Here is a 14,830-nt window from a genome sequence, read left to right on the forward strand (position 1 = left end):
AAGAAAAGTTCTGTTGGGACAGTATCTACAAATTATCTGAAAGATGGGGGAAATGTGTAGCTGGTGATGGACATTACTTTGAATAAAGCACTTTTGATGCTTCTCTTGAAACGATTGTGTTTTCTTTGATGACAAAATCCACATTATTAACTGGTACACCTGGTAGAATACAGGGGGTACCAGTAAAAAAGGAGACTAGGAGGTTTGTATATATTTATATGAGCAAATGCTCTCTAGTATACTAAACCTATAGTGCTAAAAGTGAAAAATGTGAGTGGTTTTGTTGATAGAGCTAGAGAAATGTTTGGATCTGATATGTTAAAATCACACACACACACACAAAAATCTTCCCAATACTTCTCTGGGGCTGGATAGGGGTCGGGAAGAGGAGTTTTTCTGGGATTGACATTTGTAAACATTTTGTCACATTGACATGAGGCATGCTTTTTGAGGTCTTTAATTGTTTGCTAGTTTTGAGAATAGTAGACAGTCCCTTGAGCAAAGGATACAGTGTGTCACAGCATAAAATGCTCTCTGGAATTCCAGCAGATACCCAGGCAATTGAGAGGGACATCAACACCACACTTAAAAAAAAACAAATGGCTAGCCTCCAACACCGTGCAAGAATTTGCGTTCAAAAGGAAAAACATAAAGCAAGCCTCATCCAAACTCTCTCCCTCACCTGCTTAAAACTGAGAATATTGCCAAGAATTAACATGACTGAGTTTATGTAATGTGAATTAAGAAACGTGTGCTTAAAGCAGTTAGTGTTTGCCACCAGCACATTGTTTTCTGCAGATTTTGACTTGCAATTTATTCTTTGGATTTAAAACAAACAAAACAAAACAAAACAAAACAAAACTTGTGTTTTCAACTCACTGAATTAATACCAGTCACTATTCATTTGGCTAAGTTAGAGTTGTATATACCCTGGCTAGTATTACAATTTTAATTGCAAGGAAATCATACGAGGATCATTAGACAATGAACCATGAATTACATTATCTTTATCTTTTAATGACATTACTTATATTAGATATGGTATTTTTGATGGAAGAAAGTTCTAGTCTATTCACACAGACACTGTGATAAGAACTTTTGATATATGTAAATATGTATGACACATTTCAAAGATGTGCATGCTGTTTTTTAAAAGGCAAGAAAATATTTTACTATCTTGTAAAAAGGTACCACTATTGCAAAAAGTTTAATGGTATGTCTTGTTAATGTTATATTTAATATGTGAATAAATTAAAATTTTCAATGTTGAGCCCTGTCCTGTGTTTCTCAGTGGTTAGAGTAGGGGTGTCGAACTCAATCAGAGAAGGGGCCAAAATCTAAAATCCAGCCTAAATCGCGGGCTGAATGGTTTACTGAACAGTCATAAACTGTCATTGTGATGGAAACGCAGCAGAGTGCAGTGATGACAGCGTGGTGCGGGCCACATTGCAAGGCCTGGCGGGACGGATTTGGCCCGCGGGCCTTGTGTTTGACACATGTGGGTTAGAGCATTGGCTACACACCAGAGGGTCTGGAGTTTGATTTCTGGTCAAGAGCACGTACCTGGGTTAAGCCCTTCCTGGTGGGGCAAGTATAGAGGCAACTAATTGATGTTTCTCTCTCTCTCTCTTCCCCTTTTTCCCCTCTCCTCCCTTTCACTGTTTCTAAAAATCAATAGAAAATATCCTCAGGTGAGGATTTAAAAAAATTAAATAAATTGTCAACGTTGAACTAATTTTAAATTGTTTGTAATGATTTCTGATTCTTATCAAAAGCTTGAATTTCAAGTCAAATCTCATCACAACTTTTATTGCAATAAAAAAGATGACTATAAAGAAATAGTTTCCAGTTCTAAATGCCATGCCACAAAACTTCCAGTTTTAAATAATTCATGGCAATGAATGTCTTCCTTAAAGCAATTATTAAAAAGTTCTTACTCATATAATAGTCTCTTCCTATAAATGATACAAGCCTTGATTTTGTGACACAGTGTGAGATGTGGTGACAGAAGCCTCATTGCTTGGTGACCAAGAAAATGGAAATACAGATTAAAAATGAAATCAGCCCTAACCGGTTTGGCTCACTGTACAGAGAGTTCACCTGCAGACTGAAGGGTCCCAGGTTCGATTCCGGTCAAAGGTATGTATGTTGGTTGTGGGCACATCTCCAGTAGGGGGTGTGCAGGAGGCAGCTGATTGATGTTTCTAGCTCTCTATCCCTCTCCCTTCCTCTCTCTAAAAAAAAAAAAAATCAATAATATATACATATATATATTTTTAAATGAAACCAGTTGTTTACTTTCCATACGATAGTGAAGAATGCTGTGGGTGTAATTACCATTAGTAGACACAGTAGCTGCATCTATATATTTGACTTGTGTAGAAAGAGCCCATTTTAAATTTATTTTGAGCCAAATACACAACAATCCAGGAACATGAACAACCCCATGAAATACTGGAGAACAATTTGATTCAGTGTCAACAGGAGATGTTTACTTCCAAACTTAATATATGTATCTCTTATCTCCTGTAACATAACTCACAAGTGGATCTCTAGAGCTTAACACATACCATGTACATACTGTCTGTGAAATGATGGATTTTCAGAAACAATTTTCCTCAGTGTAAATTTTTCCTTTCCCTGAGTCTTAAGCAATTTATGGAGTATGGTGATGCAAAGACGTTACAAACAATAAAAATGCAATGATATGAAAGGACAAATTAAAAATTTCTTTCCCAAAACATATCCTGTGAGTCCCCGATGAGCATCAGTGAAGGACATCAGTGGTCCTTGCTATATAAACTATTCCCTGTGAACCCACAAGAAAAGGGGGATCATTGAAGAGGCAAACAACTAATTAACAGTTAGGTGTGTGTGTGTGTGTGTGTGTGTGTGTGTGTGTGTGCTTCCAAGGCAATCAACTGTGTGATAGAAGTCAAGCCTTTTTTGCTTATTTTCTCTCAAGTATAATGTATTTGTAGACAAAAACTTTAGGGTTTCAGAGGCTAAATTACCTCTGGAATTTAGTGGGCTCTATTTAGGAGAGTACTGCCGAATGTCCTAATTAGTGTCCTATGGGCTTGAATAAATCAGTATAGTTTTTAAAAAATATTGATGCACTCCCAAGAGGTAACTGAATAATTAATTTGTTAAAGTCCTGCATTTAGAGTAAAGTAAGCATTTTCAGTGTCAGAATAGATTTTGGAAATATTTCTCTAGAGAAGACATTCTAATTATGACTATGTTTTCATGTTCTAAAATAAGGTCAATCAACTAGCCCAGCCAGGCTGGCTCACTCAGTTTCAACCCATAAGACCGGGTTTCTGGCTTGATTTCCAGTAGGGGTCATGCAGGAGGCAGCTGATAGATGTTTCTATCTCTCAATACCTCTCCTTTCCCCTCACTCTAAAATCAATTAAAAATATTTTTAAAATAAATAAAATGAAATAAAGTTAATCAATTACTTCAGCATAATAATCTTCATTTTTATGGGGGGTGGGGGGAATCAATCATGGCAGTAATTTCCCTAAATGATTCAATCAGTTTCATAGTTGAACCAATACTTTTATATAGGAATTGCTGATATGACTTAGTACTGCACAGGCCTATGAAGAAGTCATTTTTGGAATAATACATTTAATATGCAAAGAGTTGAGTATACATTTATAACTAAAACATACAATATCCAGTTGAAGGAATGCAAAAATTCATCATTATGATTGAGAACCTGTAAGTCCAAGTAAACATATCTATCAGATAAACAGTAGGATGTAAACAGCAAGACTAATTTGAAGACAGAACGTGGCATAGGCATTTTGAAATGAATAGCTCTAAGATTAAAGAATGAAATAACTAACTTGAATATCACTAAGAAATAGCATTGAAGGGATTCTGAATTTTTCATCATTTGGAAATTTTCTATGTTCATTAAGTTCCTGTAAAGCTTTCCAGAATCTGTTATAAATTATTCCTTTATTCACAAATCAAAGCCTTATGGTTGACTTAAGTATTTTGTTAAGCCAAATAAGGCAGTTTGTGATTTTTCTATATTTTTTATAAAATTTCAATTCTTGAATATTATCACTTATAATTCACCTAGTTTTAAAGTGCATATTATATTACTTTTTTTGCATCTTATATTTCCTATCCATTTCCTTCCAAGCATGAATAGAGCATTCAGGTGTGGTTTAGGGGATTCATCATGCTAAAACTCTGCAATACTTATTTTGCAATAAAAACATTTCAGGAAATGAGTATTAATTGTTAAACATTTTATAATATTAACAACAATTTTACATGTACTCTAGAGCTGAACTATCCAATATAGTAACTACTAGCCACATTTGGTCACTGAATACTTGAATTTTTTATTTTAATTCATTTTAAAACTTCGTAATAGTTTTAGTAATTGGAAAAAATTTACATGTGTTTGAACAACTTAGATTTATAAATCTACTTTCTCATCTGCAAATTTTATAAAATCTAAATATAGCAAGTATTACTGATGAAAACTTAATGTCCAAATTAAAGTACACTATAAATGTAAAAACCAGATTTCAAAGACTGCATTTAAAAAAGAATTTAAAATTATTCTGAATAATTTTATATTGATTGCTTCAGTAACTTGCATTATATTTCTCTTGGGCAGCACTGATCTAGAGCGATATGAAAATTGCTAGTTTTAAAAAGACATGTTTTAAATTTTAATTTCATTCTTTTAATCAAATTTTATCATTATGAAAAAGTAAATCAGATTTAGTATTTATCCAGTAAGAAGTACCCTAATTGCCCTCTCTGCACCTTCTCTTTTCTCCAAATTGCAAAGCCCTTGCTAGCACCAACAGCAAAATGCAAAATCACAGGTAGTGAATATGCAGAAATCATGTATGAGAGCACTGATGAGTGTGCAATCAAATTAAACCTCTCACACACTACAAACTCTATCTTCTTTCCCCTTCCGACTGTTTCCAGACCTATCTCTCCCCAATTCCAAAGTCAACCTTCAACTTCCTCCCAAGTTCTGCTGTGCTATAGTTTCCAGTGCAGAATAGTAAGCGATGACTCTGCTCAGCGATGTGTTTGGTCTTGTATGAATACTAGATTCCGTCCAGGCCCGAGAACTTTCATCCTTCAGGGTGGACAGCTTCCTCTGGGAGAAAGGTTCAAATCCCAAAAGTTTGAACACTGCCACCCGGTACTTCTTGGACATGATGTTGTACAGAATGGGGTTGATGGCAGCGCTGAGGTAGAAGAGGACAAAGGACACAAGGTTGCAGTATTGGCTGATCTGAGCAATCTCCAGGGAGCCAGGCTCGAAAGACTTGGAAAATAAGTATCGTCCTACGTGGAAGGGCAGCCAGCAGAGGATGAAAGCAAACACCACAACAGCTGAAAGAGCAATGGGAGAGTGCGCATCAGTTCAGGAAATGTCACAGAACATCACATTTTACTTGGAAGACAGCTTTGTTTTGATTATATATGGTGTGACCATTGACTTCAGAGAACCATTTTGTTTTTCCCTTTCTAATTGCTACATTTTCACCAAGATTGCATCTGTCTGGATCAACAGTTCAATCATTTTTACTGAGCTTCGCAGTCTTTTCTATATAACAACTTTTTGAGTGATTTTGTGATTGGATGTATATCTTGACTCAACTGACTTGACTATTTATTCACAGGAATCCACCATTTTACATGTGTCTGACACAACTAAACACATGTGAGTAAAGGTGTTGAACTCAACAATAACTGTCTGTCAGGGTTCCCTAAGAATGGATTCCTCTGATGTGATATAGATTCATTAAATTAAAATCTCTAGTGAGGAGACCAGAACACCTGTGTTGTTGAGTTGTGTTTTTATTTTTTTGTTTTTTGTTTTTTGTTTTTTCCCCTGTTCTTTCTAAAATTTCACAGAGGACAGAATATGCAGTCTGGATTGAGAACCACTGAGATGGATGATTCCTTGTCACCTATAATAACCAAAAATGTGGCCCATAAAACTAACTAACAATTATCAGCCAACCAAGTCTTCATGTTGCCCATTTTTTCAAGACCACTGAATTTCTAGATTAAGTTTTTAAAATCCTGAAATCAGAGGAAAATTAACAAGATCTTTTAGCCCTTGTAGTACTTTAGTGATGCCCTCTAAATTGTCAAGGCAAAAGAAAATTATCATTGGTGTTGGTTCACTAATGAGGATAATTATTGGCTTAAAGATAAAATTGGAGAAAATGATTAAAGTTATTCTCAAAACTAAGTTGCGTAGTAGCAACTGACTGCCATAGTAGCCATGGGAATATGAGAGGCCTCTGGAGGGCACTAGTAGGTTTACAATATTAGTCATATTGGGAGAATCACTGGCCTAGACAATGACAATTTGGGGCATTCTTTGAATAAACAATCACTTTCATATACAGGATTCCAAGAATTGTAACATTACAAATACAAGTCATCTTGGAATGGCTTGTAAGCATATTAAATATGCAAATGCAGGAGTGGGCAAAATTAGATTACAGTTGTGAGTATGAGAAATAGTTTATTCTTGTAGAGTTACTAATTATTGCATTATTTCCATGCAAGAATAAATTGTTTTGCATACTCACAAGTGTAAACTCCATATTGAATGTAATGTTCAAATAATAAAGGGTGCAGACTCTAGTTCTAGAAAAGCAAGTAGAATTAATATTTTGCTTGGATGTGAAGACATTCTGTATTACTTCACTTGTACCAAATACATAGAAAGAGTTGAATTCATATAGCACATACTCGCAAACTCTAGTTGGGACACTAACTACAAACATTTCCTGAGGGACCATTTGGGGAGGAACCATAAGGCCTGCCAGCTTCCAAACAGTCTCCCTTTCTCATCCTGGAAGCCTGCCTATCTTAGGCTATCCTTGGTTATGGTAGGCTTTCCTACCTGCAAAGACGGGAATTGTAGAAAGAAATGGAGACACCAGCATTGATTTGTCATGACTTCCTCACAACGCTGTACAAACAGCAGCAGGGTATTCAGAACTGATTCGATTATTTGATTTGAAAAAAATGCTGGTCATAAAGCAAATCCCAACATTGAAAGAAAAATGAATCGTCTCTGCCAGAATCATCCGAATTGACCAGATCTTTGGTTAAATTTACCACTGAATACTTCCTCGATTTTCTGCCTGCTTTTCTTAGTGTAACTGGGATAGCTACAAATTCTATTGGAAGCAGGAAGCTTAACCTCACCTTTAAGACCCAAGGCCACAGGAGAGTTTTATAAAACATCTCAGTTTTGAAGCAAAGTTTCTGGGCTGATAGAAACTCATTTTAGGAAAATACACGGGCACTGCATGTTTCCATGAAAGAGAGAGAGGAAAGCCGGGAAGAGAGACACAAAGAGATAGAGACCTAAAAAGAGTCAAGACTGTGACAAAGTTGGGGGGGGGGGGGAGAGACAGAGAGAGAAAGAGAGGGGGGGGGGGGAGAAACAGATATATAAAAAGAAGAGCAAAAAAAAGGTTAAAAAAAAATCCGAGAGACAGAGAAAGGGACATGCACATACCACAGAAAATGTAGGAGCCCAAAGGGAGAGCTCAAAGCAGAAACAGGAGAGAAAGAATAACAGAGATTCACGGGGTGACAGAGCCAGAGAGAATCTAGAGAAAGGTAGAGGAGCTGGGGAGAGAGGTAGAGAGACAGGAGAGAGAGAACAGGAGAGAGAGGTAGATACTTGGGGAGAAGGGAGAAAGGCTGGGGAAAGGAGGGACCAGGAAGAGGGCTGAAGGATGCGCAGAGAAACCCACCCAGCATTTTCACTGTCTGCTTGTGGTTCTGGTCCCTGAGAGAGTTGGCCACGGCCTCGCCGCGCCGCCGGCGCCACAGCTTCCTGCCGATGAGGCTGTAGAGCACGGTGAGGCAGAAGACGGGCAGGAAGAAGAAGACGCTGGACACCCACACCATGACGGTGAGCAGCCCAGAGCTCACGGCGAACTCGGTGGCGCGGCACTCGTTGGTGTCCCGCGGGTCGGTGCCGTTCTCGTGCTCCACGCCCACCAGCACGAAGATGGGCCCGGCGCTGCAGAAGGCCACGGCCCAGATGACCAGGATGACCAGCTTCACGCGGCCCTTGGTCACCACCACCTTGGCCCGCAGCGGGAAGCAGATGGCGAAGTAGCGCTCGACGCTCAGCGCGGTGATGGTGAGCACCGTGGCGTAGGTGCAGCTCTCGCTGACGAACTGGAAGAGTTTGCAGAGCAGGTCGCCCAGGTTCCAGGGCCGGTACTGCCAGAGGCGCACGAGGTCCAGGGGCATGCAGAGGAAGATGAGCAGGTCGGAGAAGGCCATGCTGGACAGGTAGAGGTTGGTGGTGGTGCGCAGCTCGCGGAAGCGCGACACCACCAGCATGGTGAGCAGGTTGCCCGCGATGCCCACCACGAAGAGCGCCACGCAGGTGGCCGTGACGCCCGCCAGCAGCGGCGCGGGGAACAGCGGCAGCAGCAGCTCCTCCGCCAGCGAGTCGTTATTGTCGGGGGGCGCGTCCCAGCCCAGGTCCGCCGGCAGCGTGAGGTTGGGGCCGGGCTCCTCCATCAGCGTCGCGTTCCACATGCCACCCTTGGCTCCCCTCCACTGGCTCCGGAAGGGACGCTGCGCAGAGCTGGACCCGCTGGTCCAGGAGAAGAAGGTCCGCCTTGGGCGCGAGAGGAGAGAGTGCGAGGGAGGAGCGGGCGCGCGCGGGGAGGACGCTTGGGGAGGAAAGAGAGAAAAGTGAGAAGAAGCGGGAGCCGGCCGGGGGAGAAGGTGACATTGAGAGCTTGGGGCGGGGAGGAGTGGGGAAAGGGAGGCTGGGACACACACACACACACACACACACACACACACACACACACACACCGCTCTTTCTGGAGTCTCTCCCTTTTCCTCCATCCTCTGCCCCAAAGTCGCTCTCCCAGCCAGACCTCCTCCACACAGGTACCTGTCACCGGGGCAGCGCCGTCAGCCCTGCTGTGCCTTCCCGTTCCCGCTCCAGCTGCATCTCGCACTTCCCCAAGCGTCCGGGTGGGGGGCCTTCGGAGGAGCGCGAGGGGCAATCTCCCCCACACGGGGCGCTGCCTGGCTAACGTGGCCCAAGAGAGCTGGTCACAGAGGGCTGGCCGAGGTAGGGGCGGGGATGATGGGATGATGGGGATGGAGGGGGCGGCGGGGACAATGCCTTCAGTAGCCGAGACCCGAGTTCTCCCTCAACAAGGGGTAGAATTGACTCTGGACCTGGTGGGGAGAAGCGAGCTCGCCCAAGTGAACTTGGAGAAAAAAGAAAAAAAGAAAAAAGAGGAACCTAGTGTTCGTATTTCGACCGGAGAGGAGACCGGTGCGCCCCTGGGAAGAGCATCACTTAGTCCCAGAGGCGGAACAGGCTCAGAGACGCGCGGCCACCTGTTCAAGGTCACACAGCGCGTTAGGCCCTCTGAGACTTGGATGGAGTGTTAAGGGGCAAGGTGCGTGCCTATCACTGTTCTGAATCCCAGTCCTTGGTCCTCCAGCTCGGCGGTGGTAGGGGAAAGGCTGTGTGGATTACTTTTGCCTGATGCAGAGCTGGGGAGAAGAGGAGGGACAAACGGAAAGGAGCGGGGTGGGAGGAGGGTGAAGCCAGCGAATGGGGAGGAGCGGAGGCTGACCCATCAATACGCAGTAAACAGTTTTTGAGGCATGATTGAGGGAGATCAGCCATTGGGGAGCTATGCTCACTTGGACAAGGTTATCAGCCTTTTTAAGTTTTTAGGATGTTATGATGCTAAATCTAAGCTGAGTTGATGTTATTAGGGTTGCTGTTGAAGGGCAGGAGCTGCGCCCTGAGGGAATGGGTCGGAGGCCTCTCCATACTCGCAAGGTGACTCCCCTAAATGCAGCTTGTGGCACCCTGCCCAGAACCAGTAGTCAACCATTCAAGACTTGTGGTTGACAGATGAAGGGCGAACTTACCAACCCACCGAGGCTCTTCCGGAGGGCCAACCTGGGGGCGTCCCGGGAGAGTGTTCAGCACCGCGGCCAGCGACAAGCTGCCGCCAGGCATAGCTCTTTGGAGCTTCAGCCCCTGGAGTTTTGTTGTAGGAGGAGGCTCCTGGGGTTCCTCCTGAGCACAGACCCAAGCGTTAAGCGGCTTCGCTGACCTCACCGAGACACCTTCACCTGTCCCCGCCTAATGAGAATCCATTCACTGCGTATGACCGGAGGCATTACACATGCCTATGACAGATGGTGTCCATAATCTCTACCACCTAAATTGTTAATGCTTAAAAGTCCACAAAGACCTAAGGCTGGAAGTGCGACACTACAAGAGGGAGTTTTTGCTTTTGTTTTTGTGGTGTGTGTGTGTGTGTGTGTGTGTGTGTGTGTGTGTGGGTGTGTGTGTGTGTATTTATTGATTTCAGAGAAGGAGGGAGAGAAACATCAATGACGAGAGAATCCTTAATCGGCTGCTTCCTGCACTTCACATACTGGGAATTGAGCCCACAACCTTACTGGGAATTGTGCCTCAAATTGTGCCTTGACCCAGAATATAACTGTGACCTCCTGGTTCTTAGGAGGACACTCAACCACTGAGCCAGGGTGGCTGGGTTGAGGGAGAGAGGTTTGATACAAGCATCCTACTGGAAAACATGCTATCCATAACCCTGGTGAGTTACAGATGCTGGACCAAATTGACTTTAAGGGAAAATTTATTTCAAATTGCTATTTTAAAAGATGATTACAACTATGTCAAGCCACCAGTTACTAACAATTTTAAAAAATCAATATTTTGATTTCAACATTTCCCACCCCAAATTAGCAATAGATGTATGTATACGTGCAGACAGATCTTTAGGAGGAGAAAATAAATTGATATAAAGAAAATTACTGTAGGAAGCTATTGTTTAAAAGTAAGAAAAAGATGGTGGGGTAAACTTGCAGTCTACTCATAGCCAAAACAATTGCTGGTAGATAAGGAAAAACTATTTTTTTAAAAATATATTGTGATTAAAATGTGATATTGTCTAAAATAGCCAGCTATTTAAATCCATTCAATAATTGTCTAAAATATAGACAAATCTGGCCCAGCCATCATGGCTTAGTAGTTGAGTATTGACTTATGAACCAGGAGGTAACAGTCAGGGCACATGCCTGGGTTGGGGGCTCAATCCTGAGTATGGGATGTGCAGAAGGCAGTCAATCAATGATTTCCATCATTGATGTTTCTGTCTCTCCCTTCCTCTCTGAAATCAATAAAATACATTTTTAAAATAAAATATAGACAAATCTGTATTGTGTGATGGAGAAGAAACAGGATACTATTGAAATTTCTCTATTTATTCACAACTCAATAGTATCCAGTATGTAAAACTATCCATAAGCATGTATTACGTACTTGAAATAACAAAATAAATAAAACCCAGAAATGTCCTATATTTATAAACTTACGGTCTATTGGAAAAAATGCAGTTAAATAAACAATTCCAGTACAGTATGAGGCAAGCACAATGAGTGCTGTTGAAATATGGAACAACAGTGAACTACATAGAAGTTTTAGGGAAGGCTTAGGGTAAATGTCATCTGAGCATTGAGTTCTGTGTGATGAAGCAAACATGCCAATTGTTCAGACACGGTGCACAAAAAAGCACCTTAGAGTAAAAGAGCCCATCACGTCCTGTTCTTTGAATGGTGTAGTGACTATTATTATGGATTCATGGGTTTTTAATATAGCCAAAGCATACCAATCAATTATGGTTATTTTTTATTTTTGATGCTCAAATTGTGTTGTCTTTGGCCAACGGGATCTCCTTCAAGCTGGATCCAGAAACTTTTGACATGACTCACTTAGATTTTGAGAATTACTTGCTATGTGTCACAATAAGGTGGCGCTAGCTCACCTTGTAAATTCTCTATTCTAGTCAGAAATCATTTCTCCAAGAATCCTTAGTATTTTGCAGTGGGGAATGGCATTCAGAAACCTAAATTTGAGAATAGGGGTGCCTAATTGTCCCTGGAGCATGATGGGCTATATCCTGTCGACAAAGCTAGAATATATGTTCTATTTTAAATCATAAGATGATGTTGATACAATAGGTGGATCAAACACACCTTTAGTGTAATCAAAATTAACATCACCAATGTGACCCTCTGGGAAGGACACAATGTCACTTCTGTACTATTCCAGCTAGGAATGTACAACCTCAATGTAATCACAAGTAAATACCAAACAAACTCATAATAAGAAATATTATATTTTGAAAAATGTCAATTTTATATAAGACAAAGAATGCTTGAGAATGTGTTCCAGACTAAATGAGAACAGAGACATATCAGCTAACTTTAATTCCTGATCCTAGACTGGATCTGAACCTGGAGGGGAAATCTTCTATAAAGGACTTCTATTGGGTCAATTGACAAACTTAGAATATGGATGGTAGATTAAATAGTAATGTTGAATCAATGTTATGTTTATTGAAGTTGATAACTGTGAAAGACAATATTCTTAAAAATACATACTTAACCATGATTTATGCTCTTGGTCAGAAAAATAATTTTTCTGAAAAAAATTATTCTCTCTGTGTGTGGAGATAAATAGAACAAATGGGTGGAGGTAGATGGCATTCCAGGCAGAGGCAAGAGCAAGGTGCAAAAGTTTTGAGGGAAGTATGGTAGCTTTGTACTGTGTCAACATGGGTAAGCCAATTTCAAACATCTTCCATTGTGTTCCTTGGCTAGGGTTGGCCACAAGAGAAAACTGCCTAAGAATGCTAAGTTGGAAATTAAGCAGCAGTTAGTTTTATGCTGAGAAGGTTGGTCTAAAATCAAGTGCTATTGGCTCAACTTTGTTGACATGGGGCAACAACCGGGGCCACAGCTTTTCCAACTCCTGCTGAATGTCCTCCTTCAATTTCTCCAACTCCTAAGCCAGGTGGCATGGCTCAGGGGGTTGAATGTCAACCTATGAATCAGGCAGTCATGATTCCATTCCTGGTCAGGAAGGCACATACCTGAATTGCAAGCTCCATCTCTAGTAGGGGGCATGCAGGAGGCAGCCAATCAATGATTCTGTCTTATCATTGATGATTCTATCTCTCTCTCCTTCTCCCTTCCTCTCTGAAATCAATATATATATATATATATATTTAAAGAAAGAAAGAAAGAAAGAAAGAAAGAAAGAAAGAAAGAAAGAAAGAAAGAAAGAAAGCATAACTTCTGAGCAGGTCACTTATAGTATTAAAGCTGGAGTGTGGAGTGTGGGAAACAGCTCAAGCTCTGTTCATCATTAATTCTAGATCATCTTCAAGGGTCCCATATTGTAATTAGTCTTCCTCACTTTATGTCTGTCTTTTCTCTCTTTCTGCCTTTGCTGACTTCAGAATTAGCAACAGAAGCAACAATTAATTGTGATTGTATCCAGGGACCTCAATTGCATAAGGTAGAATTCCTAAAACAAATCTCGTATTCTAGTGAGTCTGCATTGAGGGGGCCTAATGAGGCAGGGATCTCCCTTTTCTGAGTCCCACACAGAAAGAGAGATGAACGAACTGGTTCTAAGTGGAGGTGGCCAGGGATTGAGAAATAATAGAAATAAAGTGAGAAGACACAGAGATAGATTTTAAGGTGGGAGCTGGGAGAGCCGCCATCCTGTCTGCTGGAGAGGCAGGAAGAAGACGAAAATGGCCCCTCCTAGTGCATTTATTTTATAACCTCAATACCAGGAAGTAAAACCAACTTATTTGTGTTCTTAAGTAGGCCCTAGCATGCCTGAATTTGCATATCTAGTCCTGCCCCTGCCCACACCTGGGCTGAAATGAAGGCCAAGCTGACAACATGTCACCCATCTTGAGGAAACATGTTCCCAAGGTGTGGCTCTGCCTACACCTTGAGTTCAGCTGATGATAATTAAAGAAAATTTCCCATCTGCCTTCCCAGGTGGCCCTCTACACCGCATCTTTGATTAAACCCTTACTCATGAAGCAGAATAGTGCCTGGTCTGTTGGAAGGATAGCAAGGAAGCCAGTGTGGCTGGAGGAGTGCTTGAGTGGGAGAAAGTAGGAGGCAAGTTAAGAGAGAAAGAGACTCAATTATGAAGGGTCTTGAAGGTCACAGTTATGATTTTGCTCTGAATGAGATGAAAAGTAACTGGAGGATTTGGAGAAGAAGAGTGACATGATCTGATTTTAATTGTAATATTATCATTTTGACTGCTATTTAGAGATAGATTGAAGGGAGACAAGGACAGAGGCAGAGGCTATTTAGGAAGCTATTTTAATAATCTAAGCAAGAGATTATGGCAACAAGAGTTATTGGTGACTTGGACTGACCAGAGTGATGGCATGGAAGTGGTGAGCTATAACTGAATCTGGATCTCTGGGAGATATAGCCTCTAGACTATGTTTATGTACCAGGTGAACATGTCTTGTCCTATGCAAGTGAAAAGTATGGATTTGCCATTAACAGATGTAGAAAATATCAGAAGCAGAACACTTTTGACAGGAAGAGTAAGAGCATAATTTTAGATGTGTTAAATTAGAGAAACTAATTAGAAATTTAGGCAGATAACTGAAGAAAGGACTTGGATAGATTGATACGGAGTTTGGGGCCGGAGATATATATTTGGAAGTGGTAAGCAATAGTCAGGATGCCAGCTGAAATAACCAAGGATATAAGTATACTTAAAAAAGAAAAGAGATCCAAGGTCCTTGAGATTTGAAGCCCTCCAACATTTAGAGATCAGAGTCATGAGAAAAAAGATACTCATAAGTGGTCAGTAAGTAGAATTACACCAGAAGAGGGTGATATTCTAAAAGACAAGTAACAAAAATATATACCAAAGAAGAAGAAT

At 41.2% G+C, this 14,830-nt stretch overlaps 1 protein-coding gene across 1 annotated transcript; it reads right to left on the bottom strand.

The window, feature by feature from the left end:
- Positions 1-3,504: 3,504 nt before the first annotated feature.
- Positions 3,505-9,045, bottom strand: GHSR (growth hormone secretagogue receptor). The gene is made up of 2 exons (XM_036447927.2): positions 7,785-9,045; positions 3,505-5,388 (listed from the first exon to the last, which is right to left on the bottom strand). Exons 1-2 carry the CDS (start codon positions 8,902-8,904, stop codon positions 5,003-5,005), a joined length of 1,506 nt encoding a protein of 501 aa, XP_036303820.2. The 5' UTR covers positions 8,905-9,045; the 3' UTR covers positions 3,505-5,002.
- Between the last annotated feature and the right edge of the window lie 5,785 nt (positions 9,046-14,830).

This window comes from Pipistrellus kuhlii, unplaced genomic scaffold (assembly GCF_014108245.1).
Source record: "Pipistrellus kuhlii isolate mPipKuh1 unplaced genomic scaffold, mPipKuh1.p scaffold_m20_p_2, whole genome shotgun sequence".
Classification (NCBI taxonomy): domain Eukaryota; kingdom Metazoa; phylum Chordata; class Mammalia; order Chiroptera; family Vespertilionidae; genus Pipistrellus; species Pipistrellus kuhlii.

Excerpts from the sequence above, each read along its gene's own strand:
- GHSR (XM_036447927.2), bottom strand. The coding sequence starts at position 8,904 with ATGGAGGAAAAGGGAGAGACTCCAGAAAGAGCGGTGTGTGTGTGTGTG. Across the intron at positions 5,389-7,784 it reads GCAGACAGTGAAAATGCTGG|CTGTTGTGGTGTTTGCTTTC; the intron begins GTGGGTTTCTCT and ends TTGCTCTTTCAG.